We start from the raw sequence: 25,440 nt of genomic DNA on the forward strand, positions 1-25,440 counted from the left end.
TTTTCCCCCATTTTTCCCCAATTTTTCCCCATTTTTCCCCAATTTTCCCCCAATTTTTCCCCAATTTTTCCCCAATTTTCCCCCAATTTTCTCCCCAATTTTCCCCAATTTTCCCCCAATTTTTCCCCATTTTTATTCGAATTTCCCCCAATTTTCCCCCAATTTCCCCCCAATTTTCCCCCAATTTTTCCCCATTTTATCCCAAATTTTCCCCAATTTTTTCCCAATTTTCCCCCAATTTTTCCCCATTTTTTCCCCAATTTTCCCCCAATTTTTTCCCAATTTTCCCCCATTTTCCCCCAATTTCCCCCTTCAAACATTCTCATTTTCCCCCCTTTTTTTTACCCAGTTTTTCACTTTATTTCTCCAAATAAAAAAACCAAAAAAAAACCAAAAATAAACCAAAAAAAAAAACCAAAATTCAACATTTTTAGGCACAAAATCCACAGTGTGGAAGCGCAAAATTCCCAAAATTTTTCCACAATTTTTTTTTTTTTTTTTTTTTTTTTTTGGGAATTTTGGGAATTTTTAGGGAGAAATTTTCAAGGGAATTTTTTTGTTTTGTTGTTTTTTAATGGGAATTTTCAGGCGTCTGACTCAGACTTGTCGTGAAATTTTTACAAAAAAATTGGAATTTTTTTTTTTATTTTCCTTTTTTTCTTTTTTCTCTCTTCAGGAAATGCAGAAGGAACTGGAGGAGTTGCCCAAACCTAAAAAAAAAACACCAAAAAAAGGTAAAAATTTCAATTTTTTACGTTAAAATATTCAAATTTTTAGGTTGAAAATGCCATTTTTAGGGGTTTTTTTCCCCTCATTTTTTCTCATTTTTTTCCTTTTTTAATTCAAATTTTCCCCCATTTTTCCCCCATTTTTATTCCAATTTTCCCCAATTTTTCCCTCAATTTTTCCCCATTTTATTCTAATTTTTTCCCCATTTTTCCCCATTTTTATTCCAATTTTTCCCCCATTTTTATCCCAAATTTTCCCAATTTTTCCCCATTTTTATCCCAATTTTCCCCCATTTTTATCCCAATTTTCCCCCATTTTTATCCCATTTTTTCCCCATTTTTTCCCAATTTTTATCCCAATTTTACCCCCATTTTCCCCCATTTTTCCCCCATTTTTATCCCAATTTATTCCAATTATTCTCTAACTTATCTCAGGTTTTTTCCCCATTTTATCCCAATTTTTCTCCATTTTATTCTCATTTTATTCCAAATTTTTCCCCATTTTCCCACCATTTTCTCCCAGAAATTCCAAATTTTTAATCCAAATTTTTTCCCATTTTCCCCTAAATTTGCCCCCAATTTTTCCCCAATTTTTACCCAATTTCCCACAATTTTCTCCCCCATTTTTCCCCTTCAATTCCAAATTTTCAATCCCAATTTTTTCCCATTTTCCCCCAATTTTTCCCAATTTTCCCCCAATTTTTCTCCATTTTATTTTTATTTTTTCCCCAACTCTCCCCCAATTTTCCCCCATAAATTCCAAATTTTTAATCCCAATTTTCCCCCAATTTCCCCCAAATTTTACCCCATTTTTCCCCATTTTCCCCAATTTTCCCCATAAATTCCAATTTTTAAATCCCAGTTTCCCCCCAATTTTCCCCAATTTTCCCCCCGTTTTTCCCCAATTTTCCCCCATAAATTCCTAATTTTATTCCAATTTTTTTCCCATTTTCCCCCAATTTTCCTCCAAATTTTCTCCAATTTCCCCCAATTTTTCCCCAAATTTTCCCCAATTTTCCCCCAAATTTTTCCCCAAATTTTTCCCCAAATTTTTCCTAATTTTTCCCTAATTTTCCCCAATTTTTACCCAATTTCCCCCCAATTTTCTCCCCCATTTTTCCCATGAATTCCAAATTTTTAATCCAAATTTTTCCCCGATTTCCCCCAAATTTTCCCCAATTTTCCCCAATTTCCCCCTAATTTCCCCCATTTTTTCCCCCAAATTTTCCCCAATTTTCCCCAAAAATTCCAAATTTTTAATCCCAATTTCCCCCCAATTTTTCCCATAAATTCCGAATTTTTAATCCAATTTTCCCCCAATTTTCCCCCAAATTTTCCCCCAATTTTCCCCCAATTTTCCCCAAAATTTTCCCAATTTCCCCCATTTTTTCCCCAATTTTCCCCATTTCTCCCCCATTTTTCCCATAAATTCCAAATTTTTAATCCAAATTTTTCCCCGATTTCCCCCAATTTTTCCCCAATTTTCCCCAATTTCCCCAATTTTCCCCCAATTTTCCCCATAAATTCCAAATTTTTAATCCCAATTTTCCCCCAATTTTCCCCCAATTTTTCCCAAAAATTCCAAATTTTTAATCCCAATTTTCCCCCAATTTTCCCCAATTTTTCCCAATTTTCCCCCAATTTTCCCCCATTTTTTCCCCAATTTTCCCCATAAATTCCAAATTTTTACTCCAAATTTTTAATCCAAATTTTCCCCCATTTTTCCCCATAAATTCCAAAATTTTAATCCCAATTTTTTCCCATTTTCCCCCAAATTTTCCCCAAAATTTTCCCCCATTTTTTCCCATTTTATTCCAATTTTTCCCTAATTTTTCTCCATTTTATTTTTATTTTCCCCCCAATTTTCCCCCAATTTCCCCCAAATTTTCCCCCAAATTTTCCCCATAAATTCCAAATTTTTAATCCCAATTTTTTCCCAATTTCCCCCAAATTTTCCCCAATTTCCCCCCAAATTTCCCCCCAAATTTTTCCTAATTTTTCCCAAATTTCCCCCAAATTTTCCCCAATTTTTACCCAATTTCCCCCCCCCAATTTCCCCCCAATTTTCCCCCCAATTTTCCCCATAAATTCCAAATTTTTAACCCCAATTTTTCCCATTTTTCCCCCAATTTTCCCCCATTTTTTCCCAAAAATTCCAAATTTTTAATCCCAATTTTTCCCATTTCCCCCCAATTTTCCCCCCAATTTTCCCCAATTTCCCCAATTTTTCCCAATTTTCCCCCCAATTTTCCCCAATTTTCCCCAATTTTCCCCCAATTTTCCCCATAAATTCCAAATTTTTAATCCCAATTTTTTCCCATTTTATTCCAATTTTCCCCCAATTTTTCTCCATTTTATTTTTCTTTTTCCCCCCAATTTTTCCCAAATTTCCCCAAATTTTCCCCAAAAATTTCCCCAATTTTCCCCAATTTTCCCCAATTCCCCCCAAATTTTCTCCAATTTTTACCCAATTTTCCCCCAAATTTTCCCCAATTTTCCCCCAATTTTCCCCAAAAATTCCAAATTTTTAATCCAATTTTTTTCCCATTTTCCCCCAAATTGTCCCCAAAAATTTCCCCCAATTTTCCCCAATTTTCCCCAATTTTTCCCCAATTTTCCCCAATTTTCCCCCAATTTTTCCCCAAAAATTCCAAATTTTTAATCCCAATTTTCCCCAATTTTCCCCCATTTTCCCCCAAAAATTCAAATTTTTAATCCCAATTTTTCCCCGATTTCCCCCAAATTTTCCCCAAAAATTTTCCCCAATTTTCCCCATTTTTTCCCCCAATTTCCCCATTTTTCCCCCCAATTTTCCCCCAAATTTTTCCCAATTTCCTCCATTTTATTCCCAAATTTTCCCCCAATTTTTCCCCATTTTCCTCCATAAATTCCAAATTTTAATCCCAATTTTCCCCAATTTTCCCCAAATTTTTAATCCCAAATTTTCCCCAATTTTTCCCCAATTTTTCCCCAAAAATTCCAAATTTTTAATCCCAATTTTCCCCCAATTTTCCCCAATTTTCCCCCAAAAATTCCAAATTTTTAATCCCAATTTTCCCCCATTTTTCCCAAAATTCCAAATTTTTAATCCCAATTTTCCCCCAATTTTCCCCAATTTTTCCCCAAAAATTCCAAATTTTTAATCCCAATTTTTCCCCATTTTTCCCCCATAAATTCCAAATTTTAAATTCCAATTTTCCCCAATTCTTCCCCAATTTTCCCCCAAAATTTTCCCAATTTTTCCCCATAAATTCCAAATTTGAAATTCCAATTTTCCCCAATTTTTCCCCAATTTCCCCCAATTTCCCCCCAAAATTCCCATTTTCCCACCCCCAATTTTCCCCAATTTTTCCCCAATTTTCCCCATAAATTCAAAATTTTAATCCCAATTTTTTCCCATTTTCCCCCAATTTTCCCCCAAATTTTCCCCCATTTTCCCCCATAAATTCAAATTTTTATTCCCAATTTTCCCCCAATTTTCCCCCAAACTTTCCCCCAATTTTCCCCCAATTTTTCCCCGATTTCCCCCCAATTTTTCCCCATTTTTCCCCAAAAATTCCAAATTTTTAATCCCAATTTTCCCCCAATTTTTCCCAAATATTCCAAATTTTTAATCCCAATTTTCCCCATTTTCCCCCCATTTTTTCCCAAAAATTCCAAATTTTTAATCCAAATTTTCCCCCATTTTTCCCAAAAATTCCAAAATTTTAATCCCAAATTTTCCCCAATTTCCCCCCAAAATTCCGAATTTTTAATCCAAATTTTTCCCCATTTTTTCCCCAAATTTTCCCCAATTTTTCCCAAAAATTCCAAATTTTAATCCCAAATTTTTCCCAATTTCCCCCAAATTTTCCCCATTTTCCCCCCAAATTTTCCCCAATTTTTTCCCAATTTCCCCCAATTTTCCCCCATTTTCCCTCCAATTTTCCCCCATAAATTCCAAATTTTTAATCCCAATTTTTTCCCATTTTCCCCCAAATTTTCCCCAAATTTTCCCCCAATTTTCCCCAAATTTTCCCCAATTTCCCCCCAATTTTCCCCATAAATTCCAAATTTTAATCCCAATTTTTTCCCATTTTATTCCAATTTTTCCCCATTTTTTCTCCATTTTATTTTTATTTTTTCCCCCAATTTTTCCCAAATTTCCCCAAATTTTCCCCAAAAATTTTCCCCAATTTCCCCCCAATTTTCCCCAAAATTTTCCCCAATTTTTCCCAAAAATTCCAAATTTTTAATCCCAATTTTACCCCAATTTTTCCCCAATTTTTTCCCAATTTCCCCCCAATTTTCCCCAAAATTTTCCCCAAATTTTCCCCCAATTTTCCCCAATTTTTCCCCATTTTATTCCCAAATTTCCCCCAATTTTTCCCAAAATTTTTCCCAATTTCCCCCCAATTTTCCCCATTTTTTCCCCCAAATTTTCCCCAATTTTCCCATAAATTCCAAATTTTTAATCCAAATTTTTTCCCATTTCCCCCCCAATTTTCCCCAAAATTTTCCCCAATTTTCCCCAATTTTTCCCCAATTTCCCCCCAATTTTCCCCCATAAATTCCAAATTTTTAATCCCAATTTTTCCCATTTTTCCCCCAATTTTCCCCCAAATTTTCCCCAATTTTCCCCCAATTTTTCCCATAAATTCCAAATTTTTAATCCCAATTTTTTCCCATTTTCCCCCAAATTGTCCCCAAAAATTTTCCCCAATTTTTCCCAATTTTCCCCCAATTTTCCCCATTTTTCCCCCCAATTTTCCCCCAATTTTCCCCAAAAATTCCAAATTTTTAATCCCAAATTTTCCCCAATTTCCCCCCAAAATTCCGAATTTTTAATCCCAATTTTCCCCCAATTTTTCCCAAAAATTCCAAATTTTTAATCCCAATTTCCCCAATTTTCCCCCAAAAATTCCAAATTTTTAATCCCAATTTTCCCCCAATTTTTCCCAAAAATTCCGAATTTTTAATCCAAATTTTTCCCCAATTTTCCCCAATTTTCCCCCAAATTTTCCCCAATTTCCCCCCATTTTTTCCCAAAAATTCCAAATTTTTAATCCAAATTTTTCCCAATTTTCCCCCATTTTTTCCCAAAAATTCCGAATTTTTAATCCCAATTTTTTCCCATTTTCCCCCCAATTTTCCCCCAAATTTTCCCCCATTTTTTCCCATTTTATTCCAATTTTTCCCCAATTTTTCTCCATTTTATTTTTATTTTTCCCCCCAATTTTTCCCAAATTTTCCCCCAAATTTTCCCCAATTTTCCCCAATTTTCCCCCAAAAATTCCAAATTTTTAATCCCAATTTTCCCCAATTTTTCCCAAAAATTCCAAATTTTTAATCCCAATTTTTTCCCAATTTTCCCCAATTTTCCCCAAAAATTCCAAATTTTTAATCCCAATTTTTTCCCATTTTATTCCAATTTTTCCCCAATTTTTCTCCATTTTATTTTTATTTTTTCACCCCAATTTTCCCCAAATTTCCCAAATTTTCCCCAAAAATTTTCCCCAATTTTCCCCCAATTTTTCCCAAAAATTCCAAATTTTTAATCCCAATTTTTCCCCAATTTTCCCCCAAAAATTCCAAATTTTTAATCCCAAATTTTTTCCCATTTTCCCCCTTTTTCCCCCCAAACCCCCCCCCTGACCTTCTCACATCTGCCCCATGTGGTTTCCACCGTCCCCCATGGCCGGGTGACCTCCGGCCAAGGCCAAGGGCGGCGGCTCCTGGGTCACCTTCTCCTCCTCGCGTCTCTTCAGGCACGCCGCCTTGGGGTTCAGGTTACGCTCTAGGACAGACAGACGGACATCGGGGCTGCAGGAGGTCCTGGTGGACCTCGTGGAGAAGGTCCATGGAGAAAAAGTCCATGGAGAACCTCAAAAGTTCCATGAGGAACCTCAAAAGTTCCATGGAGAACCTCAAGTTCCATGGGGAAGGTCAAAAGTTCCATGGAGAACATCAAAAGTTCCTCAGAGAACTTCATGGACAACTTCATGGAGGAAAGGTCCATGGAGAACCTCAAAAGTTCCATGGAGAACCTCAAAAGTTCCATGGAGAACTTCATGGAGAACTTCATGGAGAACTTCATGGAGAAGGTCCATGGAGAAAAGGTAAATGGAGAACCTCAAAAGTTCCATGGAGAACCTCAAAAGTTCCATGGAGAACCTCAAGTTCCATGGGGAACGTCAAAAGTTCCATGGAGAACTTCAAAAGTTCCATGGAGAACCTCAAAAGTTCCATGGAGAACTTCAAAAGTTCCATGGAGAAGGTCAAAAGTTCCATGGAGAACGTCAAAAGTTCCATGGAGAACGTCAAAAGTTCCATGGAGAACATCAAAAGTTCCATGGAGAACCTCAAAAGTTCCATGGAGAACTTCATGGAGAACTGCATGGAGAAGGTCCATGGAGAAAAGTCCATGGAGAACCTCAAAAGTTCCATGGAGAACCTCAAAAGTTCCATGGAGAACCTCAAAAGTTCCATAGAGAACTTCATGTAAAACTTCATGGAGAAGGTCCATAGGGAAAATGTCCATGGAGAACCTCAAAAGTTCCATGGAGAACCTCAAAAGTTCCATGGAGAACTTCAGAAGTTCCTCAGAGAACTTCATGGAGGAAAGGTCCATGGAGAACCTCAAAAGTTCCATGGAGAACCTCAAAAGTTCCATGGAGAACCTCAAAAGTTCCATGGAGAACCTCAAAAGTTCCATGGAGAACGTCAAAAGTTCCATGGAGAACATCAAAAGTTCCATGGAGAACTTCATGGAGAACTTCATGGAGAACTTCCATGGAGAAAAGATCCATGGAGAACCTCAAAAGTTCCATGGAGAACGTCAAATATTCCATGGAGAACTTCATGGAGAACTTCCATAGAGAAAAGGTCCATGGAGAACCTCAAAAGTTCCATGGGGAACCTCAAAAGTTCCATGGAGAACCTCAAAAGTTCCATGGAGAACTTCATAGAGAACTTCATGGAGAAGGTCCATGGAGAAAAGGTCCATGGAGAACCTCAAAAGTTCCATGGAGAACCTCAAAAGTTCCATGGAGAACATCAAAAGTTCCATGGAGAACCTCAAAAGTTCCAGGGAGAACTTCAAAAGTTCCATGGAGAATGTCAAAAGTTCCATGGAGAACGTCAAAAGTTCCATGGAGAACATCAAAAGTTCCATGGAGAACATCAAAAGTTTCTCAGAGAACTTCATGGAGAACTTCATGGAGGAAAGGTCCATGGAGAACATCAAAAGTTCCATGGAGAACCTCAAATGTTCCATGGAGAACTTCATGGAGAACTTCCATAGAGAAAAGGTCCATGGAGAACCTCAAAAGTTCCATGGAGAACCTCAAAAGTTCCATGGAGAACTTCATGGAGAACTTCCATAGAGAAAAGGTCCATGGAGAACCTCAAAAGTTCCATGGAGAACCTCAAAAGTTCCATGGAGAACGTCAAAAGTTCCATGGAGAACTTCAAAAGTTCCATGGAGAACATCAAAAGTTCCATGGAGAACATCAAAAGTTTCTCAGAGAACTTCATGGAGAACTTCATGGAGGAAAGGTCCATGGAGAACATCAAAAGTTCCATGGAGAACTTCATGGAGAACTTCCATAGAGAAAAGGTCCATGGAGAACCTCAAATGTTCCATGGAGAACATCAAAAGTTCCATGGAGAACGTCAAAAGTTCCATGGAGAACGTCAAAAGTTCCATGGAGAAGGTCAAAAGTTCCATGGGGAACCTCAAAAGTTCCATGGAGAACTTCAAAAGTTCCATGGAGAACCTCAAAAGTTTCATGGAGAACTTCAAAAGTTCCATGGAGAACTTCAAAAGTTTCATGGGGAACCTCAAAAGTTCCATGAAGAACTTCAGAAGTTCCATGGAGAACTTCATGGAGAACTTCATGGAGAGCTTCATGGAGAAGGTCCATGGAGAACGTCAAAAGTTCCATGGGGAACCTCAAAAGTTCCATGAAGAACTTCAAAAGTTCGATGGAGAACCTCAAAAGATCCATGGACAACTTCAAAAGTTTTATGGAGAACGTCAAAAGTTCCATGGAGAATGTCAAAAGTTCCATGGAGAACGTCAAAAGTTCCATGGAGAACATCAAAAGTTCCATGGAGAACCTCAAAAGTTCCATGGAGAACTTCATGGAGGAAAGGTCCATGGAGAACCTCAAAAGTTCCATGGAGAACCTCAAAAGTTCCATGGAGAACCTCAAAAGTTCCATGGAGAACTTCAGAAGTTTCATGAGGAACCTCAAAAGTTCCATGGAGAACGTCAAAAGTTCCATGGAGAACCTCAAAAGGTAAATGGAGAACCTCAAAAGTTCCATGGAGAACCTCAAAAGTTCCATGGAGAACCTCAAAAGTTCCATGGAGAACTTCATGTAAAACTTCATGGAGAAGGTCCATGGAGGAAAGGTCCATGGAGAACCTCAAAATTCCATGCGGAACCTCAAAAGTTCCATGGAGAACCTCAAAAGTTCCATGGAGAACATCAAAAGTTCCTCAGAGAACTTCATGGAGAACTTCATGGAGGAAAGGTCCATGGAGAACCTCAAAAGTTCAATGGAGAACGTCAAAAGTTCCATGGAGAAGGTCAAAAGTTCCATGGAGAACTTCATGGAGAACTTCATGGAGAACTTCCATAGAGAAAAGGTCCATGGAGAAGGTCAAAAGTTCCATGGAGAACCTCAAAAGTTCCATGGAGAACGTCAAAAGTTCCATGGAGAACCTCAAAAGTTCCATGGAGAACGTCAAAAGTTCCATGGAGAACCTCAAAAGTTCCATGAGAACTTCATGGAGAACTTCATGGAGAACTTGATGGAGAAAAGGTCCATGGAGAAGGTCGAAAATTCCATGGAGAACATCAAAAGTTCCATGGAGAACGTCAAAAGTTCCATGGAGAACCTCAAAAGTTTCATGGAGAACTTCAAAAGTTCCATGGAGAAGGTCAAAAGTTCCATGGAGAACTTCAAAAGTTCCATGGAGAACTTCATGGAGAACTTCATGGAGAAGGTCCATGGAGGAAAGGTCCATGGAGAACCTCAAAATTCCATGGAGAACATCAAAAGTTCCATGGAGAACTTCATGGAGAGCTTCCATTAAGAACTTCATGGAGAACTTCATGGAGAAGGTCCATGGAGAACGTCAAAAGGTCCATGGAGAACGTCAAAAGTTCCATGGAGAACCTCAAAAGTTCCATGGAGAACATCAAAAGTTCCATGGAGATCATCAGAAGTTCCATGGAGATCATCAAAAGTTCCATGGAGAACTTCATGGAGAACTTCATGGAGAAAAGGTCCATGGAGAAGGTCGAAAATTCCATGGAGAACATCAAAAGTTCCATGGAGAACGTCAAAAGTTCCATGGAGAACATAAAAAGTTCCATGGAGAACATCAAAAGTTCCATGGAGAACTTCATGGAGAACTTCCATAGAGAAAAGGTCCATGGAGAACTTCAAAAGTTCCATGGAGAACCTCAAAAGTTCCATGGAGAACTTCAAAAGTTCCATGGAGAACTCCATGAGAAACTTGAAGGAACTTCCATGGAGAACTTCATAGAGAACTTCCATGGAGAACTTCATGGAGAACTTCATGGAGAAGGTCCATGGAGGAAAGGTCCATGGAGAACCTCAAAAGTTCTATGGAGAACATCAAAAGTTCCATGGAGAACTTCATAGAGAACTTCATGGAGAACTTCCATAGAGAAAAGGTCCATGGAGAAGGTCAAAACTTCCATGGAGAACCTCAAAAGTTCCATGGAGAACGTCAAAAGTTCCATGGAGAACGTCAAAAGTTCCATGGAGAACCTCAAAAGTTCCATGGAGAACCTCAAAAGTTCCATGGAGAGAACGTCAAGTTCCATGGGGAACGTCAAAAGTTCCATGGAGAACCTCAAAAGTTCCTCAGAGAACTTCATGGAGAACTTCATGGAGGAAAGGTCCATGGAGAACCTCAAAAGTTCCATGGAGAACGTCAAAAGTTCCATGGAGAAGGTCAAAAGTTCCATGGAGAACTTCATGGAGAACTTCATGGAGAACTTCCATAGAGAAAAGGTCCATGGAGAACATCAAAAGTTCCATGGAGAACCTCAAAAGTTCAATGGAGAATTTAATGTAAAACTTCATGGAGAAGGTCCATGGAGGAAAGGTCCATGGAGAACCTCAAAATTCCATGGAGAAGGTCAAAAGTTCCATGGAGAACATCAAAAGTTCCATGGAGAACTTCAAAAGTTCCGTGGAGGACTTCATGGAGAAAACGTCCTTGGAGAACGTCAAAAGTTCCATGGAGAACCTCAAAAGTTCAATGGAGAACTTCATGGAGAAGGTCCATGGAGAAAAGTTCCATGGAGAAGGTCAAAAGTTCCATGGAGAACTTCATGGAGAACTTCATGGAGAACTTCTTAACTTAATGGCGAACTTCCATGGAGAACTTGGTAGAACTTCATGGAGAACATCCATGAAGAACTTCATGGAGGACTTGAAAGAACTTCATGGAGAACTTCATGGACAACCTTGAAGAACTTCCATGGAGAACTTAATGAAGAACCTCCGTGAAGACCTTGGTAGAACTTCCATGGAGAACATCATGGAGAACCTCCATGGAGAACCTTAAAGAACTTCATGGAGATCTTCCATGAAGACCTTGGTAGAACTTCCATGGAGAACCTCCATGGAGAACCTCCATGGAGAACTTTATGGAGAACCTTAAAGAACTTCATGGAGAACTTCATGAAGAACCTCCATGGAGAACATTATGGGGAACCTCTATGAAGAACTTCATGGAGAACTCCTTGGAGAACCTAATGAAGAACATCCATGGACAACCTTGAAGAACTTCATGGAGAACTTGGTAGAACTTCCATGAAGAACATCATGGACAACATCAATGGAGGACCTCGATGAAGAACTTGTAGAACTTCATGAAGAACTTGGTAGAACTTCATGAAGAACTTGGTAGAACTTCCATGAAGAACATCATGGAGAACCTCATGTAGAACTTCATGGAGAACTCCATGAAGAACATCCATGGAGAACTTTCATGGAGAACTTCCATGGAGAACTTCCATGAAGACCTTGGTAGAACTTCATGGAGAACCTCCATGGAGAACCTTAATGAACTTCATGGAGAACCTCCGTGGAGAACTTCATGAAGAACTTCCATGGAGAACTTCATGGAGAACCTCCATGGAGAACTTTCTGGAGAACCTTAAAGAACTTCATGGAGAACTTCATGGAGAACATAATGAAGAACCTCCATGGAGAACGTTATGGGGAACCTCTATGAAGAACTTCATGGAGAACTCCTTGGAGACCTTGGTAGAACTTCATGAAGAACTACCATGAAGACCTTCCATGAAGAACTTGGTAGAACTTCCATTAACAACTTCCATGGACGACATCAATGGAGGACCTCCATGAAGAACTTGGTAGAAGCTCCATGAAGAACCTCCATGGAGAACCTCCATGGAGAACTTCATGGAGAACGTCCATGGAGAACTTGGTAGAACTTCCATGAAGAACTTCCATGAACACCTTGGTAGAACTTCATGGAGAACCTTCATGGAGAACCTTAATGAACTTCATGGAGAACTTCCATGGACAACTTTCATGGAGAACCTCCATGGAGAACTTGGTAGAACCTCCATGAAAAACATCATGGAGAACCTCATGTAGAACTTCATGGAGAACTCCATGAAGAACATCCATGGAGATCTTTCATGGAGAACTTCCATTAAGACCTTAGTAGAACTTCATGGCAAACCTCCAAGGAAAACCCTAATGAACTTCATGGAGAACTTCATGGAGAACTTCATGGACAACCTTGAAGAACTTAATGGAGAACCACCATGAAGAACTTCGTGGAGAACTTCATGGAGAACTTGGTAGAACCTCCATGACGAACATCATGGAGAACCTCCATGGAGAACCTTAAAGAACTTCATGGGGAACATCATGGAGAACCTCCATGGAGAACTTGGTAGAACCTCCATGAAGAACATCATGGAGAACCTCATGTAGAACTTCATGGAGAACTCCATGAAGAACATCCATGGAGAACATCCATGGAGAACTTCCATGAAGAACTTCCATGAAGAACTTGGTAGAACTTCGATGAAGAATGTCCATGGAGAACCTTAATGAACTTCATGGAGAACTTCATGGACAACCTTGAAGTCCTTCATGGAGAACTTCATGAAGAACTTGGTAGAACTTCCATGGAGAGCTTCCATGGAGAACTTGGTAGAACTTCATGGAGAACTTCATGGACAACCTTGAAGAACTTCATGAAGAACATCCATGGACAACCTTGAAGAACTCCATGAAGAACCACCATGAAGAACTTCATGGAGAACCTCCATGAAGAACATCATGGAGAACCTCCATGGAGAACATTATGGGGAACCTCTATGAAGAACTTCATGGAGAACTCCTTGGAGAACCTAATGAAGAACATCCATGGACAACCTTGCAGAACTTCATGGAGAACTTGGTAGAACTTCCATGAAGAACATCATGGACAACATCAATGCAGGACCTCCATGAAGAACTTGGTAGAACTTCATGAAGAACTTGGTAGAACCTTCATGAAGAACATCATGGAGAACCTCATGTAGAACTTCATGGAGATCTCCATGAAGAACATCCATGGAGATCTTTCATGGAGAACTTCCATGAAGACCTTGGTAGAACTTCATGGCAAACCTCCAAGGAGAACCCTAATGAACTTCATGGAGATCTTCATGGAGAACTTCATGGACAACCTTGAAGAACTTCATGGAGAACCACCATGAAGAACTTCGTGGAGAACCTCCATGGAGAACTTGGTAGAACCTCCATGAAGAACATCATGGAGAACCTCCATGAAGAACTTGGTAGAACCTCCATGAAGACCATCCATGGACAACCTTGAAACCCATTCCAGAAAACCGACCAAACCCCCACCGAGATGTCCACCACCAACCAACCTCGGACCTGCTGCTCCAAGCTGAGGATGACGGCCACGGCCTGGTGGAGAATGAGAAGCTTGGTCTGAGGTTTGTCACTCTTGAGGTGGAGTTGGACCATCCTGCCCAACTCCTTGAAGGCCTCGTTGATGTCCCTCACGCGCAGACGTTCTCGAGCGTTGTTGGCCATGCGACGTTCCTTCTCGCGTTCGGCTTTCTGCTCCGGGGTCAGGTCCTCGTCGTCGTTATTGCTGCGTGGAGAAGACGTGGACATGTTTAAGGCGGTGGTCGCGGTGGGTGGAGAAGAAAGTCCACGGTGAAGGTTGGTGGAGAAGTTGGTAGAACCTCCATGGAGAACTTCATGGAGAACTTGGTAGGACGTCCATGGAGAACTTCATGGAGAACCACCATGGAGAACTTCATGGAGAACTTCCATGGAGGAGTTCATGGAGAACTTCATGGAGAACTTCATGGGGGGGCACCATGGAGAACTTCATGGACAACCTCATGGAGAACTTCATGGAGAACTTCCATGGAGGAGTTCATGGAGAACTTTATGGAGAACTTCATGGAGATCCACCATGGAGATCCACCATGGAGAACTTCATGGAGAACTTGGTAGGACCTCCATGGAGAACTTCATGGAGAATGTCATGGAGAACATGGTAGGACCGCCATGGAGAACTTCATGGAGAACCACCATGGAGAACTTGGTAGGACCTCCATGGAGAACTTCATGGAGAATGTCATGGAGAATTTGGTAGGACCTCCATGGAGAACTTCATGGGGAACCACCATGGAGAACTTCATGGAGAACTTCCATGGAGGAGTTCATGGAGAACTTCATGGGGGGGCACCATGGAGAACTTCATGGAGAACCTCATGGAGAACTTCATGGAGAACTTCCATGGAGGAGTTCATGGAGAACTTCATGGAGAACTTCATGGAGATCCACCATGGAGATCCACCATGGAGAACTTCATGGAGAACTTGGTAGAACCTCCATGGAGATCCACCATGGAGAACTTCATGGAGAACTTGGTAGAACCTCCATGGAGAACTTCATGGGGAACTTCATGGAGAACTTGGTAGGACCTCCATGGAGAACCTCATGGAGAGCCACCATGGAGAACTTCATGGAGAACTTCATGGAGATCCACCATGGAGAACTTCCATAGAGAAGCTCATGGAGAACTTTATGGAGAACCTCATGGGGAACCACCATGGAGAACTTCATGGAGAACCACCATGGAGAACTTCATGGGGAACCACCATGGAGAACTTCATGGGGAGGCACCATGGAGAACTTCATGGAGAACTTCATGGAGAACCACCATGGAGAACCTCATGGGGAACCAACATGGAGAACTTCATGGAGAACCTCATGGAGAACCACCATGGAGAACTTCATGGGGAACCACCATGGAGAACTTCTATGGAGAAGCTCATGGAGAACTTCATGGAGAACTTCATGGAGAACCACCATGGAGAACTTCATGGGGAGGCACCATGGAGAACTTCATGGAGAACATCATGGAGAACTTGGTAGGACCTCCATGGAGAACTTCATGGACAACTTCATGGACAACTTCCATGGAGGAGTTCATGGAGAACTTCATGGAGAACCACCATGGAGAACTTCCATGGAGAACCTCATGGAGAACTTCATGGAGAACCACCATGGAGAACTTCATGGAGAACCACCATGGAGAACTTCATGGAGAAGCTCATGGAGAACCACCATGGAGAAATTCATGGGGAACCTCATGGAGAACTTCATGGAGAAGTTGGTAGAACTTCCATGGAGAACCTCATGGAGAACTTGGTAGAACTTCATGGACAACCACCATGAAGAATTTCCATGGAGAACTTCATGGAGAACGTCATGGAGATCCACCATGGAGAACTTCATGGAGATCCACCATGGAGAACTTCATGGGGAACTTCATAGAGAACTTCATGGGGAACTTCAAGGAGAACCTGGGGGAACTTCTCCATGAAGTTCTCCATGGAGATCCTCCATGGAAGTTCTCCATGGACCTTGTCCATGGTGGATCTCCATGGAGAATCTTCTAAGTTCCCCATGGAAGTTCTCCATGAAGTTCTCCATGGTGGATCCCCATGAAGTTCTCCATGGTGGATCCCCATGAAGTTCTCCCTGGTGGATCCCCATGAAGTTCTCCCTGGTGGATCTCCATGAAGTTCTCCCTGGTGGATCCCCATGAAGTTCTCCCTGGTGGATCTCCATGAAGTTCTCCATGGTGGATCTCCATGAAGTTCTCCCTGGTGGATCCCCATGAAGTTCTCCATGGTGGATCTCCATGAAGTTCTCCATGGTGGATCTCCATGAAGTTCTCCATGGTGGATCCCCATGAAGTTCTCCATGGTGGATCCCCATGAAGTTCCCCATGAAGTTCTCCATGGTGGATCTCCATGAGGTTCTCCATGAAGTTCCCCATGAAGTTCTCCATGGTGGATCCCCATGAAGTTCTCCATGATGTTCCCCATGAAGTTCCCCATGAAGTTCTCCATGGTGGATCTCCATGAGGTTCTCCATGAAGTTCCCCATGAAGTTCTCCATGGTGGATCTCCATGAAGTTCTCCATGAAGTTCTCCATGGTGGATCCCCATGAAGTTCGCCATGAAGTTCTCCATGAAGTTCTCCATGAAGTTCCCCATGAAGTTCTCCATGGTGGATCTCCATGAAGTTCTCCATGGTGGATCTCCATGAAGTTCTCCATGGTGGATCTCCATGAAGTTCTCCATGAAGTTCTCCATGAAATTCTCCATGAAGTTCCCCATGAAGTTCTCCATGGTGGATCTCCATGAAGTTCTCCATGGTGGATCTCCATGAAGTTCCTCATGAAGTTCTCCATGAAGTTCCCCATGAAGTTCTTAATGAAGTTCTCCATGAAGTTCTCCATGAAGTTCTCCATGAAGTTCTCCATGAAGTTCCCCATGGTGGATCTCCATGGTGGATCTCCATGAAGTTCTCCGTGGTGGTTCCCCATGAAGTTCCCCATGAAGTTCTCCCTGGTGGATCTCCATGAAGTTCTCCATGGTGGATCTCCATGGAAGTTCTCCATGAAGTTCCCCATGAAGTTCTCCATGGTGGATCCCCATGAAGTTCTCCATGAAGTTCCCCATGAAGTTCTCCATGAAGTTCCCCATGAAGTTCTCCATGGTGGATCTCCATGGTGGATCTCCATGAAGTTCTCCATGGTGGATCCCCATGAAGTTCTCCATGGTGGTTCTCCATGGAAGTTCCCCATGAAGTTCTCCATGAAGCTCTCCATGGTGGATCTCCATGAAGTTCTCCATGGTGGATCTCCATGGTGGATCTCCATAAAGTTCCCCACGAAGTTCTCCATGAAGTTCCCCATGAAGTTCTTCATGAAGTTCTCCATGAAGTTCTCCATGAAGTTCTCAATGAAGTTCTCCCTGGTGGATCTCCATGAAGTTCTCCATGGTGGATCTACATGACGTTCTCCATGAAGTTCCCCATGAAGTTCTCCATGAAGTTCTCCATGAAGTTCTCCATGGTGGATCCCCATGAAGTTCCCCATGAAGTTCTCCATGGTGGATCTCCATGAAGTTCCCCATGAAGTTCTCCATGGTGGATCTCTATGAAGTTCTCCATGAAGTTCTCCATGGAAGTTCTACCAAGTTCTCCATGAAGTTCCCCATCAAGTTCCCCATGAAGTTCTCCATGAAGTTCTCCATGGTGGATCTCCATGAAGTTCCCCATGAAGTTCTCCATGAAGTTCCCCATGAAGTTCTCCATGAAGTTCTCCATGGTGGATCTCCATGGTGGATCTCCATGAAGCTCCCCATGAAGTTCTCCATGAAGCTCCCCATGAAGTTCTCCATGGTGGATCCCCATGAAGTTCTGCATGGTTGATCTCCATGAAGTTCTCCATGGTGGATCCCCATGAAGTTCTCCATGGTGGATCTCTATGAAGTTCTGCATGGTTGATCTCCATGAAGTTCTCCATGAAGTTCTCCATGGTGGATCCCCATGAAGTTCTCCATGGTGGATCCCCATGAAGTTTCCCATGAAGTTCTCCATGGTGGCTCTCCATGAAGTTCTCCATGGTGGATCTCCATGACGTTCCCCATGAAGTTCTCCATGATGGATCCCCATGAAGTTCTCCATGGTGGATCTCCATGGTGGATCTCCATGAAGTTCTCCATGGTGCCTCCCCATGAAGTTCTCCATGAAGTTCTCCATGAAGTTCTCCATGAAGTTCTCCATTGTGGATCTCCATGAAGTTCCCCATCAAGTTCCCCATGAAGTTCTCCATGAAGTTCCCCACGAAGTTCTCCATGAAGTTCTCCATGGTGGTTCTCCATGGTGGATCTCCATGAAGTTCTCCATGATGGATCCCCATGAAGTTCCCCACGAAGTTCTCCATGAAGTTCTCCATGAAGTTCCTCATGAAGTTCTCCATGAAGTTCTCCATGAAGTTCCCCATGAAGTTCTCCATGAAGTTCTCCATGGTGGTTCCCCATGAAGTTCTCCATGGTGGATCTCCATGAAGTTCTCCATGAAGTTCTCCATGGTGGATCTCCATGGTGGATCTCCATGAAGTTCTCCATGAAGTTCTCCATGAAGTTCTCCATGGTGGATCCCCATGAAGTTCTCCATGGTGGTTCCCCATGAAGTTCTCCATTGTGGTTCTCCATGAAGTTCTCCATGAAGTTCTCCATGGTGGATCCCCATGAAGTTCTCCATGGTGGATCTCCATAAAGTTCTCCATGAAGTTCTCCATGGTGGATCTCCATGATGTTCCCCATGAAGTTCCCCATCAAGTTCTCCATGAAGTTCTCCATGAAGTTCCCCATGAAGTTCTCCATGGTGGATCCCCATGAAGTTCCCCATGAAGTTCTCCATGGTGGATCCCCATGAAGTTCTCCATGGAGTTCTCCATGAAGTTCTCCATGGTGGATCTCCATGAAGTTCTCCATGGTGGATCTACATGACGTTCTCCATGAAGTTCCCCATGAAGTTCTCCATGAAGTTCTCCATGAAGTTCTCCATGGTGGATCTCCATGAAGTTCTCCATGAAGTTCTCCATGGTGGATCTCCATGAAGTTCTCCCTGGTGGATCTCCATAGTGGATCTCCATGAAGTTCTCCCTGGTGGATCCCCATGAAGTTCTCCCTGGTGGATCCCCATGAAGTTCTCCCTGGTGGATCCCCATGAAGTTCTCCCTGGTGGATCTCCATGAAGTTCTCCCTGGTGGATCCCCATGAAGTTCTCCCTGGTGGATCCCCATGAAGTTCTCGGAAGGTTCCGCCCCATTTTTCTCCATATTTCCCCCATTTTTCCACCGATTTCGGTCCCGTTTTTTTCCCCAATTTTTTCTCCATTTTTTCCCCATTTCCCCCCCAATTTTCCCCCAAATTTTTCCTGATTTTTTTCCATTTTTTCCCCAATTTTTCCCCAAATTTTTCCCCATTTTTCCCGTTTTTTTCCCATTTTTCCCCAATTTTTCTCCAAATTTTTCCTGATTTTTTTCTCCATTTTTTCCCCATTTTCCCCCAATTTTCTCCCAATTTTTTCCTGATTTTTTTCCCCATTTTCCCCCCATTTTTTCCCATTTCCCCCCATTTTTCCCCCAAATTTTTTCTGCATTTTCCCTCATTTTTATTCCAATTTTTTCCCATTTTTTTCCCATTTTTCCCCAAATTTTCCCCCTCAGTTTTCCCCATTTTATTCTGAATTTTCCCCAATTTTCCCCCAAATTTTTCCCCATTTTCCCCCAATTTTTCTCCATTTTTTCCCCCAATTTTTTCTCGATTTTTTTCCCCATTTTATTCTCAATTTTCCCCAATTTTTCCCCAAATTTTCCCCCATTTTTTTCCCGTTTTTTTCCCATTTTTCCCCAATTTTTCTCCAAATTTTTCCTGATTTTTTTCTCCATTTTTTCCCCATTTTTTCCCCAATTTTCCCCAAATTTTTCCCGATTTTTTTCCCTAATTTTCCCCCATTTTTTCCCATTTTCCCCCCATTTTCCCCCCAAATTTTTTCTGCATTTTCCCCCATTTTTATTCCAATTTTTTTCCCCATTTTCCCCAAATTTTTCCCTCAGTTTTCCCCATTTTATTCTGAATTTTCTCCAATTTTCCCCCAAATTTTCCCCATTTCCCCCAATTTTTCTCCATTTTCCCCTCAATTTTTTCTCGATTTTTTCCCCATTTTATTCTCAATTTTTCCCAATTTTCCCCCATTTTTCCCCAATTTTTCCCCATTTTTCTCCCATTTTCCCCTAATTTTTTTCTCAATTTTCCCCCATTTTATTCCCATTTTCCCCCAAATTTTCCCCAATTTTCCCCCATTTTATTCTCAATTTTTCCCTAATTTCCCCCCATTTTTACCCAATTTTTCTCCATTTTATTCTCAATTTTTCCCCAATTTTCCCCCCATTTTATTCTCATTTTTTCTCCATTTTCCCCCATATTTTCCCCATTTTATTCTGAATTTTTCTCTAATTTTCCCCGAATTTTATTCCCATTTTCCCCCATATTTTCCCCATTCTTTCCCCCATTTTTAATCCAATTTTCCCCAATTTTTCCCCATTTTATTCCCATATTTTCCCCATTTTCCCCCCCAATTCTTTCCCCATTTTCCCCAATTTTTCCTCAATTTTTTCCCCATTTTATTCCCATTTTTTACCAATTTTTAACTAAATTTTTTACCATTTTCCCCTCAATTTCCCCCAATTTTTCTACAATTTTTCCCCATTTTATTCCCATTTTCTCTCCAATTTTTCCCCATATTTTCCCCATTTTATTCTGAATTTTTCTCTGATTTCCCCCCAATTTTCCCCCAATTTATTCCCATTTTTTCCCCAATTTTCCTGTAATTTTTCCCCATTTTATTCTGAATTTTTCCCCATTTTTCCCCATTTAATTCCCATTTTCCCCCCAATTTTCCCCCCATTTTCCTCCAATTTTTCCCTCAATTTATCCCCATTTTATTCCCATTTTTTACCAATTTTTAACCAATCTTTTTACCATTTTCCCTCAATTTTTGCCCAATTTTCTCCCAATTTTCTCCCATTTTATCCCCATTTTATTCTCAATTTTTCCCCAATTTTCCCCCAATTTTCCCCCATTTTATCCCCATTTTATTCTCAATTTTTCCGCAATTTTCTCCCAATTTTCCCCCATATTTTCCCCATTTTATTCTCAATTTTTCCCCATTTTCTCCCCATTTTTTCTCTATTTTTTCCCTGATTTTCCCCCAATTTTCCTCATATTTTCCCCATTTTTTCTGAATTTTTCTCTGATTTTCCCCCAATTTTCCCCCATTTTATTCCCATTTTTTCCCCAATTTTCCCCCATATTTTCCCCATTTTTTTCTGAATTTTTCTCTGATTTTCCCCCAATTTTTCCCCCATTTTATTCCCATTTTTTCCCCAATTTTCCTCTAATTTTTCCCCATTTTATTCTGAATTTTTCCCCCATTTTCCCCCATTTTTTCCCAATTTTATTCCCATTTTCCCCCCATTTTTATCCAATTTTCCCCAATTTTTTCCCCATTTTCCCCCCAATTTATTCCCATTTATTCCCCAATTTTCCCCCATTTTATTCCCATTTTATTCTGAATTTTTCCCCATTTTCCCCCAATTTTTCCCCATATTTTCCCCATTTAATTCCCAATTTTCCCCCAATTTTCCCCATTTTCCTCCAATTTTTCCCTCAATTTTTCCCCATTTTATTCCCATTTTTTACCAATTTTTCACCAATCTTTTTACCATTTTCCCTCAATTTTTGCCCAATTTTCTCCCAATTTTCTCCCATTTTATCCCCATTTTATTCTCAATTTTCCCCCAATTTTCTCCCAATTTTCTCCCATTTTTTCCCCATTTTATTCTCAATTTTTCCCCAATTTTCCCCATATTTTCCCTATTTTATTCTGAATTTTTCTCCAATTTTTCCCCATTTTCTCCCCAATTTTTCTCTATTTTTTCCCTGATTTTCCCCCTATTTTCCTCATATTTTCCCCATTTTATTCTGAATTTTTCTCTGATTTTCCCCCAATTTTTCCCCATATTTTCCCTCATATTTTCCCCATTTTTTCTGAATTTTTCTCTGATTTTCCCCCAATTTTCCCCCATTTTATTCCCATTTTTTCCCCAATTTTCCTGTAATTTTTCCCCCATTTTATTCTCAATTTTTCCCCAATTTCCCCCCATTTTTTTCCCAATTTTATTCCCATTTTCCCCCCAATTTATTCCCATTTATTCCCCAATTTCCCCCCATTTTATTCCCATTTTATTCTGAATTTTTCTCCAATTTTCCCCCAATTTTCCCCCAATTTATTCCCAATTTTCCCCCAATTTTCCCCCATTTTATTCCCATTTTATTCTGAATTTTCCCCCAATTTTCCCCCAATTTTCCCCCAATTTTCCCCATTTTATTCTGAATTTCCCCCCAATTTTTCCCCCAATTTTTCCCCCATTTTCCCCCAATTTTCCCCATTTTCCTCCAATTTTTCCCTCAATTTTCCCCATTTATTCCATTTTTTCCCATTTTTCACCAATTTTTTCACCAATCTTTACGTCATTTCCGTCAATTTTTGCCCAATTTTCTCCCAATTTTCCCCCATATTTTCCCCATTTTATTCTCAATTTTCCCCCAATTTTCTCCCAATTTTCCCCCATTTTTTCCCCATTTTATTCTCAATTTTTCCCCAATTTTCCCCCATTTTTTCTCTATTTTTTCCCTGATTTTCCCCCTATTTTCCTCATATTTTCCCCATTTTATTCTGAATTTTTCTCTGATTTTCCCCCAATTTTTCCCCATATTTTCCCCATTTTTCCCCCCATTTTATTCTGAATTTTTCTCTGATTTTCCCCCAATTTTCCCCCATTTTATTCCCATTTCCCCCCCAATTTTCCTCTGATTTTTTCCCATTTTATTCCCATTTATTCCCCAATTTTCCCCCATTTTATTCTCAATTTTATTCCCATTTTTTCCCCATTTTATTCTGAATTTTCCCGCATTTTCCCCCCAATTTTTCCCCATTTTTCCCCCATATTTTCCCCATTTCTCCACCGATTTTCCCCATTTTTTTTTCCCCTTTTTCCCCTTTTTCTCCCCCATTTTTCCCCCCAATCTCCCGTTACCTAGACCTTGACCTAGTTATGGATTTGATCTCCTTCTTCTCCTCTTCCAGCTTCTTCTCCTCCCATTTCCCCCCAATTTTTCCCCAATTTTTCCCCATTTTATTCCCATTTTATTCCCATTTTTCCCCAATTTTCCCCCATTTTATTCCCATTTTATTCTGAATTTTCCCCCAATTTTCCCCCAATTTTTCCCCATTTTATTCCCATTTTTTCCCCATTTTATTCTCAATTTTCCCCCAATTTTCCCCAATTTTTCCCCATTTTTCCCCCATATTTTCCCCATTTCTCCACCGATTTTCCCCATTTTTTTTTTCCCTTTTTCCCCTTTTTCTCCCCCATTTTTTCCCCCCAATCTCCCGTTACCTAGACCTTGACCTAGTTATGGATTTGATCTCCTTCTTCTCCTCTTCCAGCTTCTTCTCCTCCCATTTCCCCCCAATTTATTCCCATTTTTCCCCAATTTTCCCCCAATTTTTTCCCCATTTAATTCCCAATTTTCCCCATTTTCCTCCAATTTTTTCCCTCAATTTTTTCCCCATTTTATTCCCTTTTTTTACCAATTTTTCACCAATCTTTTTACCATTTCCCCTCAATTTTTGCCCAATTTTCTCCCAATTTTCTCCCATATTTTCCCCATTTTATTCTCAATTTTCCCCCAATTTCCCCCCATATTTCCCCCATTTTATTCTCAATTTTTCCCCAATTTTCCCCCAATTTTTCTCTATTTTTTCTCCTGATTTTCCCCCAATTTTCCTCATATTTTCCCCATTTTTATTCTGAATTTTTCTCTGATTTTCCCCCAATTTTTCCCCATTTTCCCCCCAATTTTTCCCCCATATTTTCCCCATTTTATTCTGAATTTTTCTCTGATTTTCCCCCAATTTTCCCCCATTTTATTCCCATTTTTTCCCCAATTTCCCCCCCAATTTTCCCCCATTTTATTCTGAATTTTCCCCCAATTTTCCCCCATTTTTTCCCAATTTTATTCCCATTTTCCCCCCATTTTTAATCCAATTTTCCCCTAATTTTTCCCCATTTTTTCCCCATTTTATTCCCATTTATTCCCCAATTTTCCCCCATTTTATTCCCATTTTATTCTGAATTTTTCCCCAATTTTCCCCCATTTTATTCCCATTTTATTCTGAATTTTTCCCCAATTTTCCCCCCATTTTATTCTGAATTTCCCCCCAATTTCCCCCCATTTTTCCCCCATATTTTCCCCATTTCTCCACCGATTTTCCCCATTTTTTTTTTCCCTTTTTCCCCTTTTTCTCCCCCATTTTTTCCCCCCAATCTCCCGTTACCTAGACCTTGACCTAGTTATGGATTTGATCTCCTTCTTCTCCTCTTCCAGCTTCTTCTCCTCGGCCACTTTGGGCTCCTGCAGGTTCTCGTCGGCCTCGTCGTCCGACTTGATCTCCGAGCTGCCCGAGGACACGCTCTGCCCCTGCAGAGCCCCTGGAATCCCTAAAAAAAAATCAGAATTTTATTTAAAATTGATTTTCCAAATAAATTCCCATTTTTTCCCCGATTTTTCCCCATTTTTTGGGCTTTTTTTTGCAATTTTTTCCCATTTTTCCCCCATTTTTTCTCTATTTTTCCCTCAATTTTCGCCTATTTTTCCCCAATTTTTTCCCATTTTTTCCCATTTTTCCCCCATTTTTTCTCTATTTTTCCCTCAATTTTCGCCCATTTTCCCCCATTTTTTTCCCAATTTTTTCCCATTTTTTCCCCAATTTTTCCCATTTTTTCCACATTTTTTCCCATTTTTTTCTCCATTTTTCTCCCTAATTTTTCCTTATTTTCCCCTTTTTTTTCTCCAATTTTTCCCTTTTTTTCCCATTTTTTCTCCTCTTTTCCCCCATTTTTTTCCCACTTTTTTCTCCACTTTTCCCCCAATTTTTTCCTCAATTTTCCCCCATTTTCCCCCAATTTTCCCTCAATTTTTTCCCAATTTATTCCCATTTTTTCACTTTTTTTCCCCATTTTTCTCTCCATTTTTTCCCCATTTTTTCCAAATTTTTTCACATTTTTCTCCAATTTTCCCCCAATTTTCTCTCAAATTTCCCCAATTTTTTCCCAATTTTTTTCACATTTTTCTCCAATTTTTCCCCAATTTTCCCCCAATTTTCTCTCAAATTCTCCCCAATTTTTTCTGGTTTTTTTCTCATTTTTTCGCCCATTTTTTCTCTATTTTTCCCTCAATTTTCGCCCATTTTCCCCCCAATTTTTCCCCAATTTTTTCCCATTTTTCCCCAATTTTTTCCACATTTTTTCCCATTTTTTCTCCATTTTTCTCCCTAATTTTTCCTTATTTTCCCCTTTTTTTTCTCCAATTTTTCCCTTTTTTTTTTCCCATTTTTTCTCCTCTTTTCCCCCATTTTTTCCCACTTTTTTCTCCACTTTTCCCCCAACTTTTTTCCCATTTTTTCCCCGATTTTTCCCCATTTTTTGGGCTTTTTTTTGCAATTTTTTCCCATTTTTCCCCCATTTTTTCTCTATTTTTCCCTCAATTTTCGCCCATTTTCCCCCAATTTTTTTCCCATTTTTTCCACATTTTTTCCCATTTTTTCCACATTTTTTCCCATTTTTTCCACATTTTTTCTCCCTAATTTTTCCTTATTTTACCCATTTTTCTCCAATTTTCCCC

General features: G+C 40.3%; 1 protein-coding gene across 1 annotated transcript; it reads right to left on the reverse strand.

Annotated features, from left to right (window-relative positions):
* Positions 1-335: 335 nt before the first annotated feature.
* Positions 336-24,269, reverse strand: LOC132323004 (transcription factor 4). The gene is made up of 4 exons (XM_059837781.1): positions 24,095-24,269; positions 13,675-13,904; positions 6,364-6,504; positions 336-710 (listed from the first exon to the last, which is right to left on the reverse strand). Exons 2-3 carry the CDS (start codon positions 13,841-13,843, stop codon positions 6,368-6,370), a joined length of 306 nt encoding a protein of 101 aa, XP_059693764.1. The 5' UTR covers positions 13,844-13,904; positions 24,095-24,269; the 3' UTR covers positions 336-710; positions 6,364-6,367.
* Positions 24,270-25,440: the final 1,171 nt, after the last annotated feature.

The sequence above is a fragment of the Haemorhous mexicanus genome, unplaced genomic scaffold (genome assembly GCF_027477595.1).
Source record: "Haemorhous mexicanus isolate bHaeMex1 unplaced genomic scaffold, bHaeMex1.pri scaffold_243_ctg1, whole genome shotgun sequence".
Lineage (NCBI taxonomy): Eukaryota > Metazoa > Chordata > Aves > Passeriformes > Fringillidae > Haemorhous > Haemorhous mexicanus.

Bases quoted from the DNA above. Each gene is read 5' to 3' on its own strand.
- LOC132323004 (XM_059837781.1), bottom strand. From the start codon at position 13,843: ATGGCCAACAACGCTCGAGAACGTCTGCGCGTGAGGGACATCAACGAG. The intron at 6,505-13,674 runs GTTGGTTGGTGG...TGTCTGTCCTAG, and splicing joins CTTGGAGCAGCAGGTCCGAG to AGCGTAACCTGAACCCCAAG.